This window comes from Boleophthalmus pectinirostris, unplaced genomic scaffold (assembly GCF_026225935.1).
Source record: "Boleophthalmus pectinirostris isolate CB_2022bp ecotype Guang Dong unplaced genomic scaffold, ASM2622593v1 HiC_scaffold_1, whole genome shotgun sequence".
In the NCBI taxonomy this organism is placed as follows: Eukaryota; Metazoa; Chordata; class Actinopteri; order Gobiiformes; family Gobiidae; genus Boleophthalmus; species Boleophthalmus pectinirostris.
Window position 1 is genome coordinate 39,538,046 of NW_026570970.1, and position 18,352 is coordinate 39,556,397.

General features: G+C 40.4%; 1 protein-coding gene and 1 long non-coding RNA gene across 2 annotated transcripts; one reads left to right on the forward strand and one right to left on the reverse strand.

Moving 5' to 3' along the window:
* Window positions 1-384: 384 nt before the first annotated feature.
* LOC110164056 (uncharacterized) lies at window positions 385-4,109 on the reverse strand. Its single transcript, XR_002318886.2, has 3 exons — window positions 3,971-4,109; window positions 2,887-2,973; window positions 385-645 (listed from the first exon to the last, which is right to left on the reverse strand). It is a non-coding gene; the product is annotated as an uncharacterized LOC110164056 (long non-coding RNA).
* A 2,385-nt stretch (window positions 4,110-6,494) lies between these two features.
* Window positions 6,495-14,370, forward strand: LOC110164052 (transmembrane protein 50B). The gene is made up of 7 exons (XM_020929066.2): window positions 6,495-6,632; window positions 8,340-8,468; window positions 8,776-8,888; window positions 9,520-9,587; window positions 10,351-10,443; window positions 10,512-10,569; window positions 12,501-14,370. The coding sequence occupies exons 2-7, from the start codon at window positions 8,370-8,372 to the stop codon at window positions 12,544-12,546; spliced, it is 477 nt and encodes a 158-aa protein (XP_020784725.1). The 5' UTR covers window positions 6,495-6,632; window positions 8,340-8,369; the 3' UTR covers window positions 12,547-14,370.
* Window positions 14,371-18,352: the final 3,982 nt, after the last annotated feature.

Below are 18,352 nucleotides of genomic sequence, written 5' to 3' on the forward strand. Positions count from 1 at the left end.
CCAATGCTCCACCCACAAGCCTACATCACTCATGCTCCCACAGCAATCCTCCAAAAGTAAAAAAAACCTTGATACAAAACGATACACTACAACTTGACAAACCCGATACAATGTGCAGCACTTTCATTATCTCGTTGTACGCTGATTGCGCTCTGAAGGGGGAGTGACATTTGACTCAGAGCCCAAAAGTGAAAACATGTCGTTTGTGCCTTGAAGGTGGCAAGGTGCTGTATAAAAATTTGACCATTTACCATGTTAATACCCCCAGTTAATAGCCCCATAGAAGTAAAATACTCCTCTTTAATGATCAATCAGCAGTTGAATTGTTTTCAGTAAGGGCTACATTTGACACCTGAATGACCTGAATGACAGACACAGGACAGATTTGTGGATGAGGACTTTTATTAGTCACATCAGAGCAGCAGAGTAGTTAGCTCAGAGCTGCCTCGCTCCCGTAGGCCTGAAAAGCAGCTCTTCATTTTCTCTGCTGTCTTCCACAAATCAAACGCAGCTCCCTGATCCCTGAGGAGCAGGGATCAGATTACTGTCAGGAGGAGGTCTTCTGCACCACAGTCCGCTCTGAGCTGCCCATCTGAGGGGAGCCTCTAGCTCCCGGGTCAGAGCTCATCATGCACGACTTCTCTCCTGGAACAGACAGAATAGAGGAATAAGTAGAGTCACAGATGTTAAAGATGCACTTTTCTAGTGGGGCTCAGTCGATGACATCTCCATGACCATAATATCTCCATAGGTAAGAGCAGCAAAGTAGTACAGTACTAATATTTCAAACTTGATTTCCTTTTATTTTGTGAAATATAAAAATGTAGTACTTTCTTTTCTATTCCCATGTGTCTGATATGTGTATAATCCTCAGTGGTCAGTTCAGGTAGGTTCATAGTGTCCATGTGTGTAAACTAGTCTGTGTGCTCTTCTACTTCTGATACAGCTCAACATCATTCTAAAGACAATCAGGAAACTTTCATTTCTGTCCTGTCCATGGGATTTTTTAAGTATCTGCTGAAAGTATCTAGCTTCAATACTAGGTTAAGTATTGATTAGCGGATGATTTTCAATACTTTTCTTACATCCCATTTAAAGAAGGTTTAAAGATATATTCACAAATATACCAGTTTGAAGTCATGCTAGTCTTTATAATGTGCTTTGGTTCATTCCAGTAGAAAGAGCTCCTCGCATTAGGTTGCCAGATCTTATGAGTAAAAAGAGTTTGAGGTAAACCCAAAAGGGCTCTGATATGATGTGCCCTCAGTATGTGGCACATCAGGTTTAGTTGTGGAGGAGTTGTGGTCTGTATGGTGGCCTTTAAATTTAAAAATCAGCTCTGATCTGTACACATTGTTTTTGTAGATTTTTACAGATTGATTTCATGCGCTGCCTCGTGTGCACACAGTAGAGTGAAGTGTGCTTTAGAAAAAAGAGCACTTTTTGATCACAAATGTAAGTACAGGACTAATCAGCCACAAAAACAGAGTCACATTTGCTCTGAACAAAAGCTGACAAACCTGAACCAAAAACTACACTGGAATTTAAACTGGAAGTTCTGGATAATCCAGTATCAGAATGAATGTGGAAAAGTTCAGTATTTGACTTAAGTTAAAAAAAATAACAAATTTTGTATTTGTGTGTTGAGTTTTGTTTCATTCCCACATGTTTAAACGCACAAACCCTACATATTTAGACTGTTCTGCTCTCAAAGTCTGAGTCTACACACATCTCCACTAGAACCATCTGAGCTCCTACACCAGACTTTGAAGTTACAGCTATCGTTTTAGCCTCGTTCAAACTTCTCTGTGCAACAGAACATATTGGAAACTTTCTATTCTCAACTGACCAAAAGGTAAGACAGAAAGACTTACATAAAAAGCAACACATGAAGATGATTCTAGGGTATTGTAGAGGAAATCAGTTCAATTGAGGGTAAATATATGTTAACTTTAAAACTACCACACAATGACATCACAATGTGAAACAGAGCAGCTTTGTAGATGTAGACAGAATTACTGAAACACGTGTGAATGAAACGAACCACAACTCTGGGTGTGTTCTGGTACAGGTACAAGAGTCAAGTTTGCATAATATAGCACTTTGAAAAGTTTGTCATTAGCCTTTAAACTTGCTCTTGAGTGCTTCTGCTTTGACATGTCATGTTTTAGAACTTTAGAACTTTAAATAATGGCCAACACTGGGAAGTGGCTTTAGGATGCCATTTTCTGGCAGCAGAGGAAATTACATTTGAAAAATTTCATAACTACTAAAGATAAACACTTTTTTCACGATTTGAGATTTGGAGTTGTGGACTTAAAAACAGCAGCTTAGAAGGAGTGGCCTTGTTAAACAAGAATTCATCAAACAAGCTGAATACAACTGCAGGTATGTTTTTAATGACACAGCAATGTTATAACTAGGGCTGTTAAAAGTATTGAAAATAAGTTACTAGTCAATATGAAAACTAGTATCAAAACTAGATACTCATCTGAGCAGGTATCGATACCAAAAGTGGTCACATTCACAGACAGAAATGAACCTTTCCTGAATGTCTTTAGAATGATCCTGAGCTGTATGAGAACAAGTAGAAGACACATAGACTAGTACACACACATGGACCAACATGAACCTACTGCACCCCTGAGGATTACACACAGATAACACACATGGAATAGAAAAGAATGTGCTGCCATTTAATGTGGAAAATCACATTCTATTGTCCAAAGAGTGTTTTATATTATTGTGGTAACGGAATTGGTATTGAGTATTGAGTCTATTCACAAGTACCTAAAGTAATCCACCCCACAGAGGACTAAACCAGGCCTAGAGCTGAACATGTGTGTCTCACTGTAGATCTGAGACTCCTTCTGGACCTACACATACCTTTGGCCTGTCGTCAGGAAGGGGCGCTCATGTTCTCTGGCTGCTCCCTGAAGGCAGCACGGATCTTCTGCGCCACATACCTGCAGGCTGGAGACACACACACAGAGTCACTCAAAAGCACCATGGCTTTAGAACATCAAATAGAGTTTGATAGTTGGATAATTCTATGCACTGTTAGAATCATGTTTTTATTCATTCAATCATCCTGCATATCTTTGCTTCAGATGATCTGACACAATAACAGATAAGAGAGTGTAAAGATATCCAATGACGTGTCCACTGCACGCGAAGTCGGAGGAAATGTCAGTGCTCTTTTCATATGGGTGCGTCTCAGAATATGATGATGTCATAATCCCAGATGGATGCTTCCTGTTATTCACATTAGACTACAGCATGTAATCTCCAAAAGGTCAATTCACAAATGTTGAATCGGATCATTTCTATTAGTGATTAGACCCAACACAAATCTGCACCCTCAGTGTCCTCCCCCTGCCCTCGCTCACTGTCCCTCACTGTCCCTCACCTGCTTCCTGTTTGTCTGCATTCATCTGCTCACACGCACTTAATAAAACCACCACTCCCTGAAGGTAAGCAAATGATCTTTGGGATTAGACCAAATGTGGGTTTATTAGAAATGTTTAAGAAATGTAAGAGACATTTCTTATTTTAAAAAAAAGTCACGTTCTGAAGGTGGCCATGAGCTGCATGCGTTCCCTGAAAACAGAAAGTTTAAAACCACACTTTGGAACATTATTCATGGAGACAGAAGAGTCATAGGTGTCATACTGTGGAACATTATAGCGAAAAGAACAATATCTCCATAGAAACAAGCAGGAGGAGGCTCTCCTCCAGGACAAAGAAGATGCGAGTCTACTCACATTAAATAAGAATGTTTTCCTCAGTTTTTTCAGTGCAATAAACACAACCAAAATGAAACTACACTAATGACAAAACCAGGAACTTGCAGACTTGATGCCAAAATCAAGAATCATGACTCTGGGTTTTCTTTAAAGAGCATGCTCTGCTTATTGGAACCTGATCTGACCTCTGACGCTTGGAGCTCCCCGCGTGCACCAGGACTCACCGTTAATGATCAGTCACACCATGGTTCCTCCTTCTGGACTCTTCTTGCACTTCGGGACACACAAGCCGCGCTACAGAGACAAGTTTCGAGACACAACTGGACAAAGCGGCAAGAAACTGAGCACTTCCTGATAAACAACTCTGACCCCGCCCAAACCCGCAGACCACACCCACATGTGTAAGACCACGCCCCCACACGGATTTTACTCGCTTCAATTTTGCTCAACATTAACAACTGACTCCATCTTTTTCCCTAGATGTTTGTATTTGTATATTTTGTGGGTTCAAATTTCCAACCTGTTGAAAATAAACTCTTCAAACTTTTCTGTAGGTCACACACAATAATGAAAAGTGATTTCAAGCCAAGAGTTGAGTATTTGCAAAGCCACTTGGTCCGCTGCACCATATTTTTTAAAATCCTCATGTAGCCTACTGTTGGCTGCATAGACATGATCGAAACCAATGTTGGATGATTCACAGTTACTCATGTGCTTAGGTGAGGAGCCCTTTATTGGCATAAAAACATAAGGTCACCCAGGTTCTCCGCCCAAGCGTCACGATAAAACCCCGACGTCCACACCATGTTTATAACCACGTGGATAAGAGATTTGTTTGTCAAAGTCCTTCATTTGCGGGTGTTGGGATTCTATATCATAAGAAATTGCATGATAAAAAAAAAAATCCCACTTTGGTAATTAGGTCACGTCACCCACCATATCAGCAAAGACAAAACAGTGTATGAGACAAAGACAGCTGAGGACAAACATACTAATATTCTTACACTTAATTCTTGGATTTTGGATTGACACTTATCTCGCCTCAGTTTATGGAAATTTGAATTTATTTGAATTTGAATGTATTTATTTGGAGGATAAGCCCCTTGAGATGTCTTGCCATCTCGTTTTCAAGGGGGTCCTCATAAATACAACAACAAAAGACAGATCCAGTAGACAGTAGGATACATAACTTTAAAAAAAAAAAAAAAAAAAAGCATTAAAACCACAAACACACACTCACACACACACACACACACACACTCACACTTGACTGTTTGACATATAATAAAACAGGTTTGGGGGGGGACAACAACAAATATCTGATCAGTGTGACGTAAACTGTAAGAGAATGGAATTAAATACTGTTTGAGATATTCAGGAAAACTGAGATGAAGCATTTAATGATAAATAATAACAGTGAAGTTGACGTCGGGAGGACAGAGTGAGCAGGACAGTTGGAGTTCTGAAAGGATACTGGAGAATGAATCTGCACAGACTCTTATAGAAAACGTTGAGTGGTTGGAGAATAGAAGTTGTAGTATTTTGATAAATAATATCACAGTAATATAAAATGGGAAGAATTAGTTGTGAGATATTCTTTTTCCTAACAGAAAAGCTAAAACAACTGATGAACAGATAAAGTCATTTTAAGTTTATAATAGTTTGTATGTGGGCGCTGAATGAGAGCGACAGGTCAAGCCATAAACCAAGACATTTACATTTATCAACTGCTATAATTGGTGATGAATCGGTAAATGTCAAATTTATATCATTAACAGAAAAAGGATGGATTCGTTTCTGGAACAACATAAAATATGATTTCGATGTATTAAGCAGTATATTTTGTTAGACTGTAGCCATAATTGAACAATATTAAAATCATGCTGAATTGAGTCTTGAATATCAGTAATATTAGATTTGGATGGATAAATAACTGTATCATTAGTGTTGGGGAGTAACAGATTACATGTAATCAGAGTACAAATTATGAGTAACTGTATTCAGTTACACTTACTGTTTCAATGAGTGGTAATTGGATTACAGTTACATTCTTAAAATAAATTTATTTATTTTTTTATTTATTTTTTGGTAATTTCACTCATTGCCGGACACTAAACCAGGACTAAACCAGGACTAAACCAGGTCTAAACCAGGTCTAAACTAGATCTAAACCAAGACTAAACCAGGTCTAAACCAGGACTAAATCAGGACTAAACCAGGTCTAAACCAGGACTAAACCAGGTCTAAATCAGGACTAAACCAGGACTAAACCAGGGCTAAACCAGGGCTAAAACCAGGTCTAAACCAGAACTATACCAGGGCTAAAACCAGGTCTGAACCAGGACTAAACCAGGTCTAAACTAGATCTAAACTAGGGCTAAAACTAGGTCTAAACTAGATCTAAACCAGGTCTAAACCAGATCTAAACCAGGTCTAAAACAGGACTAAAACAGGATTTAACAGGACTAAATCATGCCGCTTTGGGCTTTTTATTTTTTTTTTAGCAGACAAAACTTCTTATGGGAAGATATCCGAGTATTTGCTTCTCTACAGAAAATCAAGTAATCCAAAGTATTCAGATTACATTACTCACTTTAAGTAATTTAATGGATTACGTTACAAACTACATTTTGGGGTATGTAATCTGTAATCTGTAGGGGAATACATTTTAAAAGTCACCTTCCCAACACTGTTTATCATCGGCGTAGAGGGGAAATGCGATTATCTGTGCGTTTATGCGGCGTGCGTCCTGCAGATGGCGCTGTGTCCTCACAAAGAGACGCGCTTAATGGAAACCGAAACAAACCGAGCCAGATCTGGACCGAATCTGAGCCAAGAGTGTGAGCCATAGACGGACCGGAGCGTGTGTGTGAGCCCAGAGCCGGCGTACGTACCGTCCTGTGTCTGATCCGGGTCCGAGCCTCGGGTCCGAGCCTCGGGTCAGAGCCGCAGATCTAAAGCTCATGTGGACAGCGCGTGTTAGCCTGTTAGCCGTTAGCCTGTTAGCTTCTTCCTGGACTCATTGTACCAGACTGAATCAAGAGCTTAAATATTTAGGATGAACACAAAGCAAACCTAAGATGTTAAGATATGAATTGTGAATATGAAAAGCAGTTTTAATAATGTAGTTCTTAGGAAATAACTTGTTCCCGTTTTGGTTTCGATTTAAATGTTAATCTTCTATCAAGGTGAAGATATTATTAAGAGATTAGTTTACTGGCACATCCATTATTGGTAACAACTCAGCCAAGTCCCAGTTCAGTCCTGGTTTAGACCCTGTTTAATCCTGATTTACACCCTGTTCAATCCTGGATTAGACCATTTTTAATCCTGTTTTAGACCATGTTTAGTCCCATTTTAGACCCTGTTCGGTCCTGGTTTAGACATAGTTTAGTCCTGATTTAGACTCTGTTCAGTCCCGGACTAGACCCTGTTTAGTCCCAGTTTAGTCCCAATTTAGATCCTGTTTAGACCCTGTTCAGGCCTGGTTAGTCTTGGTACAGTCCCAGTTTAGACATAGTTTAGTCCTGGTTTAGACCCTGTTTAATCCTGGTTTAGATCCTGTTTAGTTCTAGTTTAGTCCCGGATTAGACCCTGGTTAGTCCCAGTTTAGATCCTGTTTAGTTCCAGTTTAGACCTTTTTAGTCCCGGTTTAGACCCTGTTTAGTCCCGGTTTAGTCCCGGTTTAGACCCTGTTTTAGACCCTGTTTAGCCCTGGTTCAGTCCTGGTTTAGACCCTCTTTAGTCGCGGTTTAGACCCTGTTTCGTCCCGGTTTAGACCCTGTTTATTACCAGTTTAGATCCTGTTCAGATCTGGTATAGACCATTTTTAGTCCTGTTTTAGATCGTGTTTAGTCCCAGTTTAGACATAGTTTAGATCATGTTTAATCCTGGGTTAGATCATGTTTAATCCTGGTTGTTTAGACAGTGTGTGGCTACATACATTTGGGGGGAAAAATCTCTTATTCTGCATAAAAACGTCTAACCGTGTAAGTTTAGTTCTGTACAAACGTGTTCTGAAATGGGATTGTTATTTGTATTGTATTAGTTTGTCAGTTTATATTGAAGTATTTTTGTACATTTTTCTGGACGTGCTTAAAATGTGAACTTTGAAGAGAAGCATTATTAAAACATAAATCTCAAATCTAATCACTATTTAATATTTTTCCCAAATTGTCATAATCGCCCTAAATGCCCTAATTTCAAATATTGACTTTGGTCTAGAAGTCTAGAAAACTAAAGTGTTGGTGAAGAAAAAGAAATTGTATTAAGTGTGGAGTAACTGTGAGGTAAAAAAAAAAAAAAAGAAGAAAAACAACAACTAAATTTAAAGTATTTCAAACAACAAAACTATGTGACTATGTAACTTTGTGAGTGTGTAACCTGGCTGCTGCCCCTTTTTTTTTTTTTTTTTTTTTTTTTTTTAAAGATTGATTTTATTTAAATTATTAGAAAAAAACAAATACAATACATAGATATTCTGCATTTACATTGTGGCAGGTGTAGTGTAGAAATAACACTGAAAACAAAAGAAGCCAAAGGTTCCACATTCTTGTCCCTTGCATCTCACAGTCAGTGTGTCCGTGTGTTCAGGAGACGTGAGGCTGAGCAGAGGTCCCTGCGATGGCAGGCTTCCTGGATCACTTCCGCTGGCCTGAGTGCGAGTGCATGGACTGGGGCGAGAGGAGGAACACTGTGGCCTCCATCGGAGCAGGGGTCTTGGTAAGGGTTTAGACCGGGTTTACACCTTGTTTACGACAGGTTTAATCCTGGTTTAGACCCTGTTAAATCTGGGTTAAGTTCTGGTTTAGACCCAGTGTAGTCCAGGTTTACACCGGATTTAGTCCTGGTTTTGACTCTGTTAAATCCGAGTTAAGTCCTGGTTTATCCCAATTTTAATCTTGGTTTAGACACAGTTAAATCCTGGTTTAGACCAGGTTATTCCTGGTTTAGTCTTGGTTTAGGACTGATTTAGAACACTGATCTGGTCCTGGTCCGGTCTTGGTTAAACCCTGCTCTGTGTCCTCAGTTCTTCAGTGGTTGGTGGATCATGATTGACGCAGCGGTCACGTACCCGAATCAGGAGCAGATGAACCACGCCTTCCACACGTGTGGCGTCTTCTCCACCATCGCCTTCTTCATGTGAGTTCTTTCGAACTATAAAGCAGAATTATTCACAGAAAAAGTTTTCTAAATGTTCAATATTATTAAAAATATGAGCTGTGTGAACTGAGTTCATACTTCTTCAGCTCAAATCATAGATTGCACAAAAAAATAAATGACCACAGATGTTCCACAAGTACAAGAAAACGAACACAAATACTGACCCATGAAAATGATTGTTCCATCTGTCATGTACTGGACAATAACTCACACATGCACACGCACGCATGCACACACTCACACGCATGCACACGCACACACTCGCGCTTGGTCCTGGACCCTGTTTAATACAAACAGATGACAACACTTTGATTTAGTTTGATTAAAGTAAAAGTCCTTTATTGTGTGTAATGGTCTTTACATTTGTTGATGACAAAGGCAGAGGGATTCTGTTTTACAACTCAGTGCTACTTCCTGTATTTTTGTACTTTTCTTTCAACTTTTCCCATCACTTAATTGCTGTAAAACTATGATAAATATTGACAGGCTGTATCCCACCAAACCCAGTCAGAATTAGAAAAACAATGAAACACAAAATCTCTGGGATGCACTTTAAACTCTTGTGTGTTAGATGAGGGTGGGTCTAACCGTGAGCTCTGTGCTGTGGCAGGATCAACGCTGTGTCCAACGGGCAGGTGCGAGGGGACACTTATGGAGAGGGCTGCCTGGGACGCACCGGTCAGTACCTCCTCACTCATCTTTACTGGACCCTCACAGCTCTGTACATCAGACAGAGACTGTATATAGGTGGACATACAGTATCTTACGTGCTAGCCACTGCGTTCCAAACAGGAGTGAGCGTGGACATGCTTCAGCTCCACTGACTTTGGCTCCAACTCACTCTGAATTTAAAAGTGTGGCCCCTCTCTCTGTACCTGCTGCTGTCAGGCTCCTCATTTTCACCTTAAACTGTTGGTCTGAACCTGCCCTACATGATCCTGGAGTTTTTATTTCACTATTTTGGCCCTAAATCAGGATATAAACATTAATAACAGACTAATGAGCTACCCTCTTTCCTGAGGTCACTCCTGCTAGCCTTAGCAACAGGTTTGATTGACAATGTTGCTAAGCGTCCTCTCCCTGTTAACGCAGTGGTGCAGGCGTTACCTTTAATGGACTTGCACCTGATTGGCTCTTTGGTTGCTATGATACACAAGCTTGGATTTCCAAATATGCAATGCTAGCGCTTACAGGAATGGATTTGAAGCCAGGCTCCATATAATTTTTTTTAATTTTTTTTATTTTAAGACCAAAATGATGAGGCTGTTACAGAGGGAGGGATGACTATATTCCAATGTAAGTCACTGGGAGTCAGGGTCAGTAGGAGCCGGAATCCGGGCTTCCTGTTTGGAACGTGATGGATAGTGGGTTATGTCCTTTTATCCATAAAGACAGAACCATGTTAACAGACAGGTGCTGACCCTGCTCCTCCCTCTGACAGGGGCGCGCCTGTGGCTGTTCCTGGGCTTCATGATGATGTTCGGCTCCCTCATCGCCTCCATCTGGATCCTGTTTGGGGCTTATGTTGTTCCAAGTAAGCTCCTTAAAGTGAAGCTATGAAGCCATGTGTATGTCGCCCTCACATCTGTGCTCTGTTCTCAGAGAAGGAGGTGGCTCCAGGACTGGCTGTGTTTTTTCAGAACGCCTTCATCTTCTTCAGGTGAGAAGAGCTAGAGGTATCAGGGAAAAAGAAGACTTCTATCAGATACAAAGTGCAAAGTGACTAAGAGAAATCTACTTGAAACAAGTCTTTAAAGTCTCTGTTCCTGATTTTGACTGTCTTAAAACATGAAATACTCAAATAGTTCATTTGAAACAGTTTGCAGTAGTCCAGAGTTCTTCCTCACTTACCTCATGCATTCAGAGCATCCTAATTATTCACCAGGATGAGTTTATACACAAGTGCAGATTTTTGCCATCATGGTAAAACTAATGACAGCTGTCATGCGAACCATGTACTTTTACAGTAAATCTGTACTATGCATGTGTGTTTAAAGCACAGGCAGTGCCCAGTTTTACAGATTGTGTGAAGCACAATTTGATTTCCATCAAATACAGAGAACATGTAACTATATCCTGCTCCTGTTCCAGCATAAAATATGTCAGCAAGTGTTGTCATGATACTAACTCGATACTAAGGATACTGAGTACAGATTACAATATTTAGACAATAGCATGTGATTTTCCACATTAAATGGTGGCACTTTCTTTTCTGTTCCCATGTGTGTAATCCTCAGAGGTCCAGTAGGTTCATAGTGTCCATGGGTGTATTCTAGTCTATGTGCTCTTCTGCTTGTTCTGATACAGCTTCAGAGTCCAGATCATTCTAAAGACATAAAAAAAAATGGACACTGCTTAAAAAATTAAAGGAACACGTTGAAAACGCATCACATCTCAATGTGAAGAAAACAAGTTTGATATCTATACAAATATGGACAGGGCAATGTGTTAGGAACAAAAGGATGCCACCTCTTTTTTTGGAAATAAAATGTTCAGCCTACAGAGGGCTTTGTAGACATTTTATAGACACCCTGAAAATCAAAGTGAAATAGTGATGTGGCAGGCAACAGTGTTGAGTCTGACATTGGGTTCAGGGATTTCAGCACAATACCTAATGGCAGTCAGTCCCCCCATGGATCTGCCTCCTCAGAACATCACTGACTCACCACCAAACCACTCATGCTGAACCATGGTGCAGGCAGCAGAGTGTTCTTCTTATCTTCTCTAGACTCTTTCACGCTCTCATCTGTGAAAAACACAGGGCACCAGTGGAGGACTTGCCAATTCTTGTGTGGTCAGCAAATGCCAAAGGAGCTCCTCGGTGTTTGGCAGTGAGCACAGGGTCCACTACAGGATGTGGGCCCCTAAAACCACTCTCATGAATTGTGTTTGTGATTGTTTGGGCAGAGACATTCACAGCAGTGTCCTGTTGGAGGTCATTCTGTAGGACATGGGCAGTGCTCAGACTGTTGCTCCTGCACAAAGGAGCAGATGTGGATCCTGCTGATGAGTTGAGGACCTTCTACAGCTCTGTCCAGCTCTTCTAGAGGAACTGTCTGTCTCCTGAAATCTCCTCCATGTTCTGGAGATTGTGCTGGAGACACATTCAATCTTCTTGCAACAGCACGTCCAGATGTACCATCCTGGAGAAGTTGGACAATCTGTGCATCTGTAGGGTTCAGGAATGACCTCATACTCCCAGTAGTGATGATCACTGTAGCCAAAGCAGCACTCGAGGAAAAGCCAAAAAAGACCAAGAGGGAGAAACTTGAAATGACCTCCACATGTAAAACCAGTCCTGTTTTAGGGTTTGTCTCATGTTGCTGCTCTAGTGTCACCTGTTCTTCATTTCCATGTCAAGGCGTGGCATCCTCTTGTTCCTAAGCACCTGGCAATATTTGTATAGATATCCAACAGATTTTTTTCACATTGAGATGTGATGTGTTTTCAAAGTTCATTTCATTTTTGAGCAGTATAGTTTTAAAACTATGTTTTATTATTGATTAATATTTGATTTTAATACTCCACACTAGTTTGGACTGATTGCTCTTCACCTGTCGTGTCTCACCTGCCTCTCACCTGTCTCCGCAGTACACTGATCTACAAGTTCGGCCGCACAGAAGACCTTTGGGGCTGAGCTGTCTGCAGGCACCTCCATTTTCTCCACGTTTTTATATTTCTGTACACACTGTTCTGTACGTCACTGCGAAACATCTGCATATATTAGCTGCATTCATTTGATTTTAGTTTTCAAAAGCTTAGAGTGGGGGTATTCCGCAAAAGCAAGTTGTTCCCTCATCAAAAACATGCCTGTCGTCCATGCATGTCTGAGTAATTTAGTGATCTCTCCTGGACCCTATTCGAACCCTCCTTACAGTTTCCTTTAAGATTCTGTTTAATTCTCAATAGATATACAAAAAGATGATACAAAACTATGAAAACAGAAAATCTAAACATGTGCGTTAGCAGTTAATACCCTATAGATGTAAAATACCCCCTCTTTAAGACGGCAGGATTCTTAGATGCCATTTTGTATATTACTGCAAATATCTGTATATATTTGCGTTTGCTTTCATTTCATTTAGTTTAAGATTGAGGCGCAACATTTTAAGGTAGAATTTTATGTTTTGACCTGATTTTATTTATTTTTTTTATATCTCTGCAGTCATCTGAATTTAGGCCAGATTATTTTTTACCAAATCAGTTAAATGTGTTTATCGTTCACTTTTGCAGATTTAACAGCTCACGTGGTGGATTTGTGTCTTATCAAAAATGATGAGGCTCTACTTGAATCCTGTCCTCTATTGTAAATTAGAAAGTCTAGGTTTCAGATTGAAGAGTTGAGTCTGTATGGTGAAACAGCAGGTAACAAAAAGAGCACATCCTCACACAGAAGCAGGCTCACAACATTAGCTGGATTACACTGGACTGTATATAGCCCTCTTGGACTGGTTGTGTATTGTTTGTTGTCTCTTTTAAAGGACCTATATTATGCTCATTTTGTACCTATGTTATAATGCTGTTTCCTCGTCACAAACAGACCTGGAGTTGTGTTTTGCTTCTTTCACACATGTTTGACTCACAAACCCTGCACATTTAGGCCGAGTTGTTTTCACAGACTGAAAACATTTGAAGCATTTGCATCCTGGAATGACTAAACTGTGAATCTACAGCTGTTGTTCTAGCCTCTCTAAACCGTCTTCCATTAATCAAAAGTTCAGTGTGTAAGGACATACTGGAGGCTTTTGTGGCAATCTCTCCATTTATAACAGCTCAATTAAGGCTACAAATAGCTGTTAACTTGAAAACTACCACTACATGACATCACAAGGTGGAACAGAGTGTTTTGAGCTTTGGAGATGCAGACTGACTAATAATAAAGGGTTATTCAAACGTGTGAATGAAACAAAACACAATAGTAAAAGAAACAAAGCAATAGCGATAGTCAATTTTGCATAATATAGGACCTTGAAACTGTGTCAAAAATTTGAAAATAAGCTGTTTTTAGAATAGAAGAAGTGAAAATTGTGTAAATAATATTGAGTGGCACCACAGTGTTATCCGCAGCCAAAAAGAGAATGATCTACTCTTTGTATAAAAGTGGAACTAAACACTCCATGTTTTTCACTGCTGAACTGTGTATCTGGTGTTTGAATAGTATTATCTACTGTTCCTAATCATTTTTTGGGAACTTTAGTGCAAACTAGGGACATTTGTAGCTTTCTTGTTAAAACTCCTAAATTTGCATTGCCTTTAACTGCGTCTGACTGAAAGGTTTTCATTTTTCATTCTGCACTCTTCTCTCTCATTTAATGTTTTTTCTCTTTTTAATTTTATGATGATTATTTATGTTTTGATTTGTTTGTATTGTGATTTTAATGTATTTCTTATTTTGTAAAGTACTTTGAATTACTGTGTGTACGAATGATGCTGTACAAATAAACTTGCCTTGCCTAATTAATCACAATTAACACGTTAATGTCCCACTCCTATAAATAATAATTAGTAACAGGAATTAACTTCAGTCTGGCTTTGTTCACAGCTACAAGATCTTTGATGCAAGTGTTCAGTTAGGGGATGGAAAGTTAATATTTTTCTAAAGTCTGTTTTATAACTGCTACAAATGCTGCTTTACTGTTCAAATGTGAGTTTATTTATTTTACCAAGTAAGTAAACTGAAAACAGCTTTATTTGTAATCAGAAAAAGTGTTGGTGTTGGAGAATTAATCAAAATAATAACTGGCAGAATTTTTTACTCTAGAATAATAGTGTTTTTTTTATTATTATTTGTCACATTGACTTCTGATTTACCTGATTTCTGAGAATCTGTCAGGTTTAAATTCATAAAGCTGCTTATATACACCACTCATTCAGATGTGCTTTAGGTTTTCTCATTTCTGTGTCTGTCCTTTGAAAATATCACATCATGTTCTTCATCTTATGTTTTGTATTCCAAATTCAGTTCAATTCAAATGATAAATCAGATATTATGTGCTATTGTTCAGATTTGTTCTGTACTCTTAGTCCAGTAGTGCTTGTCAAAAATACTTTTTCACTCTTACTTTAATTCCTACAACTACTTTGTACTTCTACTTGAGTAACATTATTTTTAAAAAGCATTACTATTACATTACAATATTTGGCTCCTCTATTCTGTCAATCATCAAATCATCTTTGCACTGTTTTCCTCACAGCCTCTTGTATATAAAGTTGATTTCTGGATTTATATTACTATATGTCTGTTTTGTAATATAGTTATACATATATCGGTATCGGCCAATACCAGTACTGGAACTGATATATCACCCAACCCTAATTTTCATCTTTTTTTGTCAGTTCTCTTGTTTAAAATGTGAACTCTGAACAGAACCCTTTTATTAAAACATAAATCACAAATCTAGTCACAACTGTAAATGTGGTCAAAAAATAAAAATAAGATAAAAAATTCTTCCCAAATTGTTCAGCTCATCAGAGGAAAAATTACCTAAATACTAACCAAAACACATATCGCAATCTTTCCCAGGAATTTTTAATTCTAATGGACAATAAAGGCCTAAATTATGGAAGCCCATTTCCACCAGTAAGGGGGTTTAGATCTGGTTTAGACCTGGTTTAGACCTGGTTTAGACTTGGTTCAGACCTGGTTTAGTCCTGGTTTAGGTTTAGTCCTGGTTTAGACCTGGTTTAGTCCTGGTTTAGACTTGGTTCAGACCTGGTTTAGTCCTGGTTTAGACTTGGTTCAGACCTGGTTTAGTCCTGGTTTAGTCCTGATTTAGTCCTGGTTTAGACTTGGTTCAGTCCTGGTTTAGTCCTGGTTTAGTCCTGATTTAGTCCTGGTTTAGACTTGGTTCAGACCTGGTTTAGTCCTGGTTTAGACTTGGTTCAGACCTGGTTTAGTCCTGGTTTAGTCCTGGTTTAGACCTGATTTAGTCCTGGTTAAGTCCTGGTTTAGTCCTGGTTTAGACCTGGTTTAGTCCTGGTTTAGTCCTGGTTTAGACCTGATTTAGTCCTGGTTTAGACTTGGTTCAGACCTGGTTTAGTCCTGGTTTAGTCCTGGTTTAGACCTGATTTAGTCCTGGTTTAGACTTGGTTCAGACCTGGTTTAGTCCTGGTTTAGTCCTGGTTTAGTCCTGGTTTAGACCTGGTTTAGTCCTGGTTTAGTCCTGGTTTAGACCTGGTTTAGTCCTGGTTTAATCCTGGTTTAGACCTGGTTTAGACCTGGTTTAGTCCTGGTTTAATCCTGGTTTAGACCTGGTTTAGTCCTGGTTTAGTCCTGGTTTAGACCTGGTTTAGTCCTGGTTTAATCCTGGTTTAGTCCTGGTTTAGACCTGGTTTAGTCCTGTTTAAAGTTGTGTAAACCAGTCCACAGTATTTAACCCTGTGTATAAAATTCTATTCCAGTGGACTTGATGTAAACACACTGATAGAACTGGATGAAAGAATGGAAGTGCTGATATCAGATTTGTGTCGTGTTCAGCTGAATTTCACCTGTGCTCTTTTCTCCCCTAGACACTTCAAATTCAACATAATGAACACAATCCCACTTCTAAAACATACAGCGAGGAGGAGGAGGAGGAGCGACTTTGATGGAATATCCCCCTAGTATTGAATCAAGAGAAAGAGGTAGAGAGAGAGGGTTAGAGAGAGAGAGAGGGTTAGCGAGAGGGAGAGAGAGAGGGTTAGAGAGAGAGAGAGAGAGAGAGAGGGTTAGAGAGAGAGAGGGTTAGAGAGAGAGAGAGGGTTAGCGAGAGGGAGAGAGAGAGAGGGTTAGAGAGAGAGAGAGGGTTAGAGAGAGAGAGAGAGAGAGAGGGTTAGAGAGAGAGAGAGGGTTAGAGAGAGAGAGAGGGTTAGCGAGAGGGAGGGAGAGTCAGGTCCTGGACTGAAGATCTTCAGAAAGAGCTGAATGATCTACGGATTAGACTTAAAGGAATAGAGGAAGCTACGCAGCAGATGATAACTAAAAAAATGACCCTACAACCCAGGCCAAATAGGTGAACCCGGACAAAGAGACAAGTTCATATTTTCTAGTTTGGTCAGGCAGATTGAAAGTGGACTCATTAAAAGCTACCAAGAAGATGAGATCATTGGTGCAGTGATTCGTGCCATCACACCAGGATTGCAGTTGAGGAGCTACCTTGAAGGTAAAGGTGATCTCACACTCCCTGCTCTGCGAAGGATCTTGAGGTGTCACTATCGAGAGAGAGGGGCCACTGAACTGTACAAGCAGCTCTCCTCTGAAGTGCAAAGCAGTAAGGAGACGCCACAAAACTTCCTTTTGAGAGCCATGGACCTTAGGCAGAAGATTCTCTTTGCATCCCAGGAAGCTGCGTTGAGTCTGAAATATGATCCAAGCCTTGGTTCAAAGTTTATTCATGTACACTATCCTGACTGGGTTGCAGAATGATAATATCAAGAGTGACATGCAGCCCTATCTCCTCCAGGCAACCACATCTGATCAAGTGTTGTCAGAGAAAGTGAAAATAGCATGTGCACATGAAAAAGAACGGCAAGACGAGAAGAAACGTGCTGTTCCTCAGCGAGCAACTACAGTTAACACAATTCAGCCCAGTGACACACCAGCCCCTGCCGAGAAGAAGATGGTCCAAAAACAAAGCACTGCTGTTATGCCACCAGAGCTCCTGTCTGAGATTAAGGAGATGCGCTCTGAGATGGTGCTTTTAAAGGACTTGAGAGCTGAGGTGATCAGATCATAGAGACCATGCACAAGTCTACAGCTGCAGCACCCATCCGAGGGGGGCCTGAGAACCATTACCCAGCGCAGACCTTCACGCCACGCCCACCGTACCAGGAGCAGCCCTTGCTGTACCGGTGTGAGATAGTATTTTGATCCAAGGGTCAAAATACTATATGGTATGTTGACCCCAGGGTCACTTCACCACGGTGTCAAAACCTTATACCACACCGGGAGCAACACCCACCGTGCCAAGTGGAGCCATCTGCCAGGACCTTCTACTCCCAGCGCCCCCAAGCAGCTCTTCAGATGTATCACCCTTCCCCAGGCCCGGGAACAGCGAGGGGGGGGCGCCAAATTCCAGCAGAGCTTTGCCCCTCAGCGGTACCATATGTCACGCCCACCACCCAGGTGTTACTCTTGCTTTCACACAGGGGAAGAGTTCTGTCAGCACTGTTTTACATGTGGAAGTGGTGAGCATTTTAGGGCAGGCTGTAAAGCACAGAGGCCAGCAAGACAAGCCAGGGGTAGTACTTTAAACTAGCAGGGGTCACTCCAACGGGACATGGTGTGACCATAGAGACAGTCAGGTCCCAGTGTTACGGTTGTACTACTGAAAGTGAGATTCACACCCAGTCAGTGTTAGAGCTCCTGATTGACTGTTTAGTACAGCCTCCTGTTTTAGGTTTTCCTGTCTTCTCACAACCATTTATCCTACATACAGATGCCTCTAGCCAGGGATTAGGCGCTG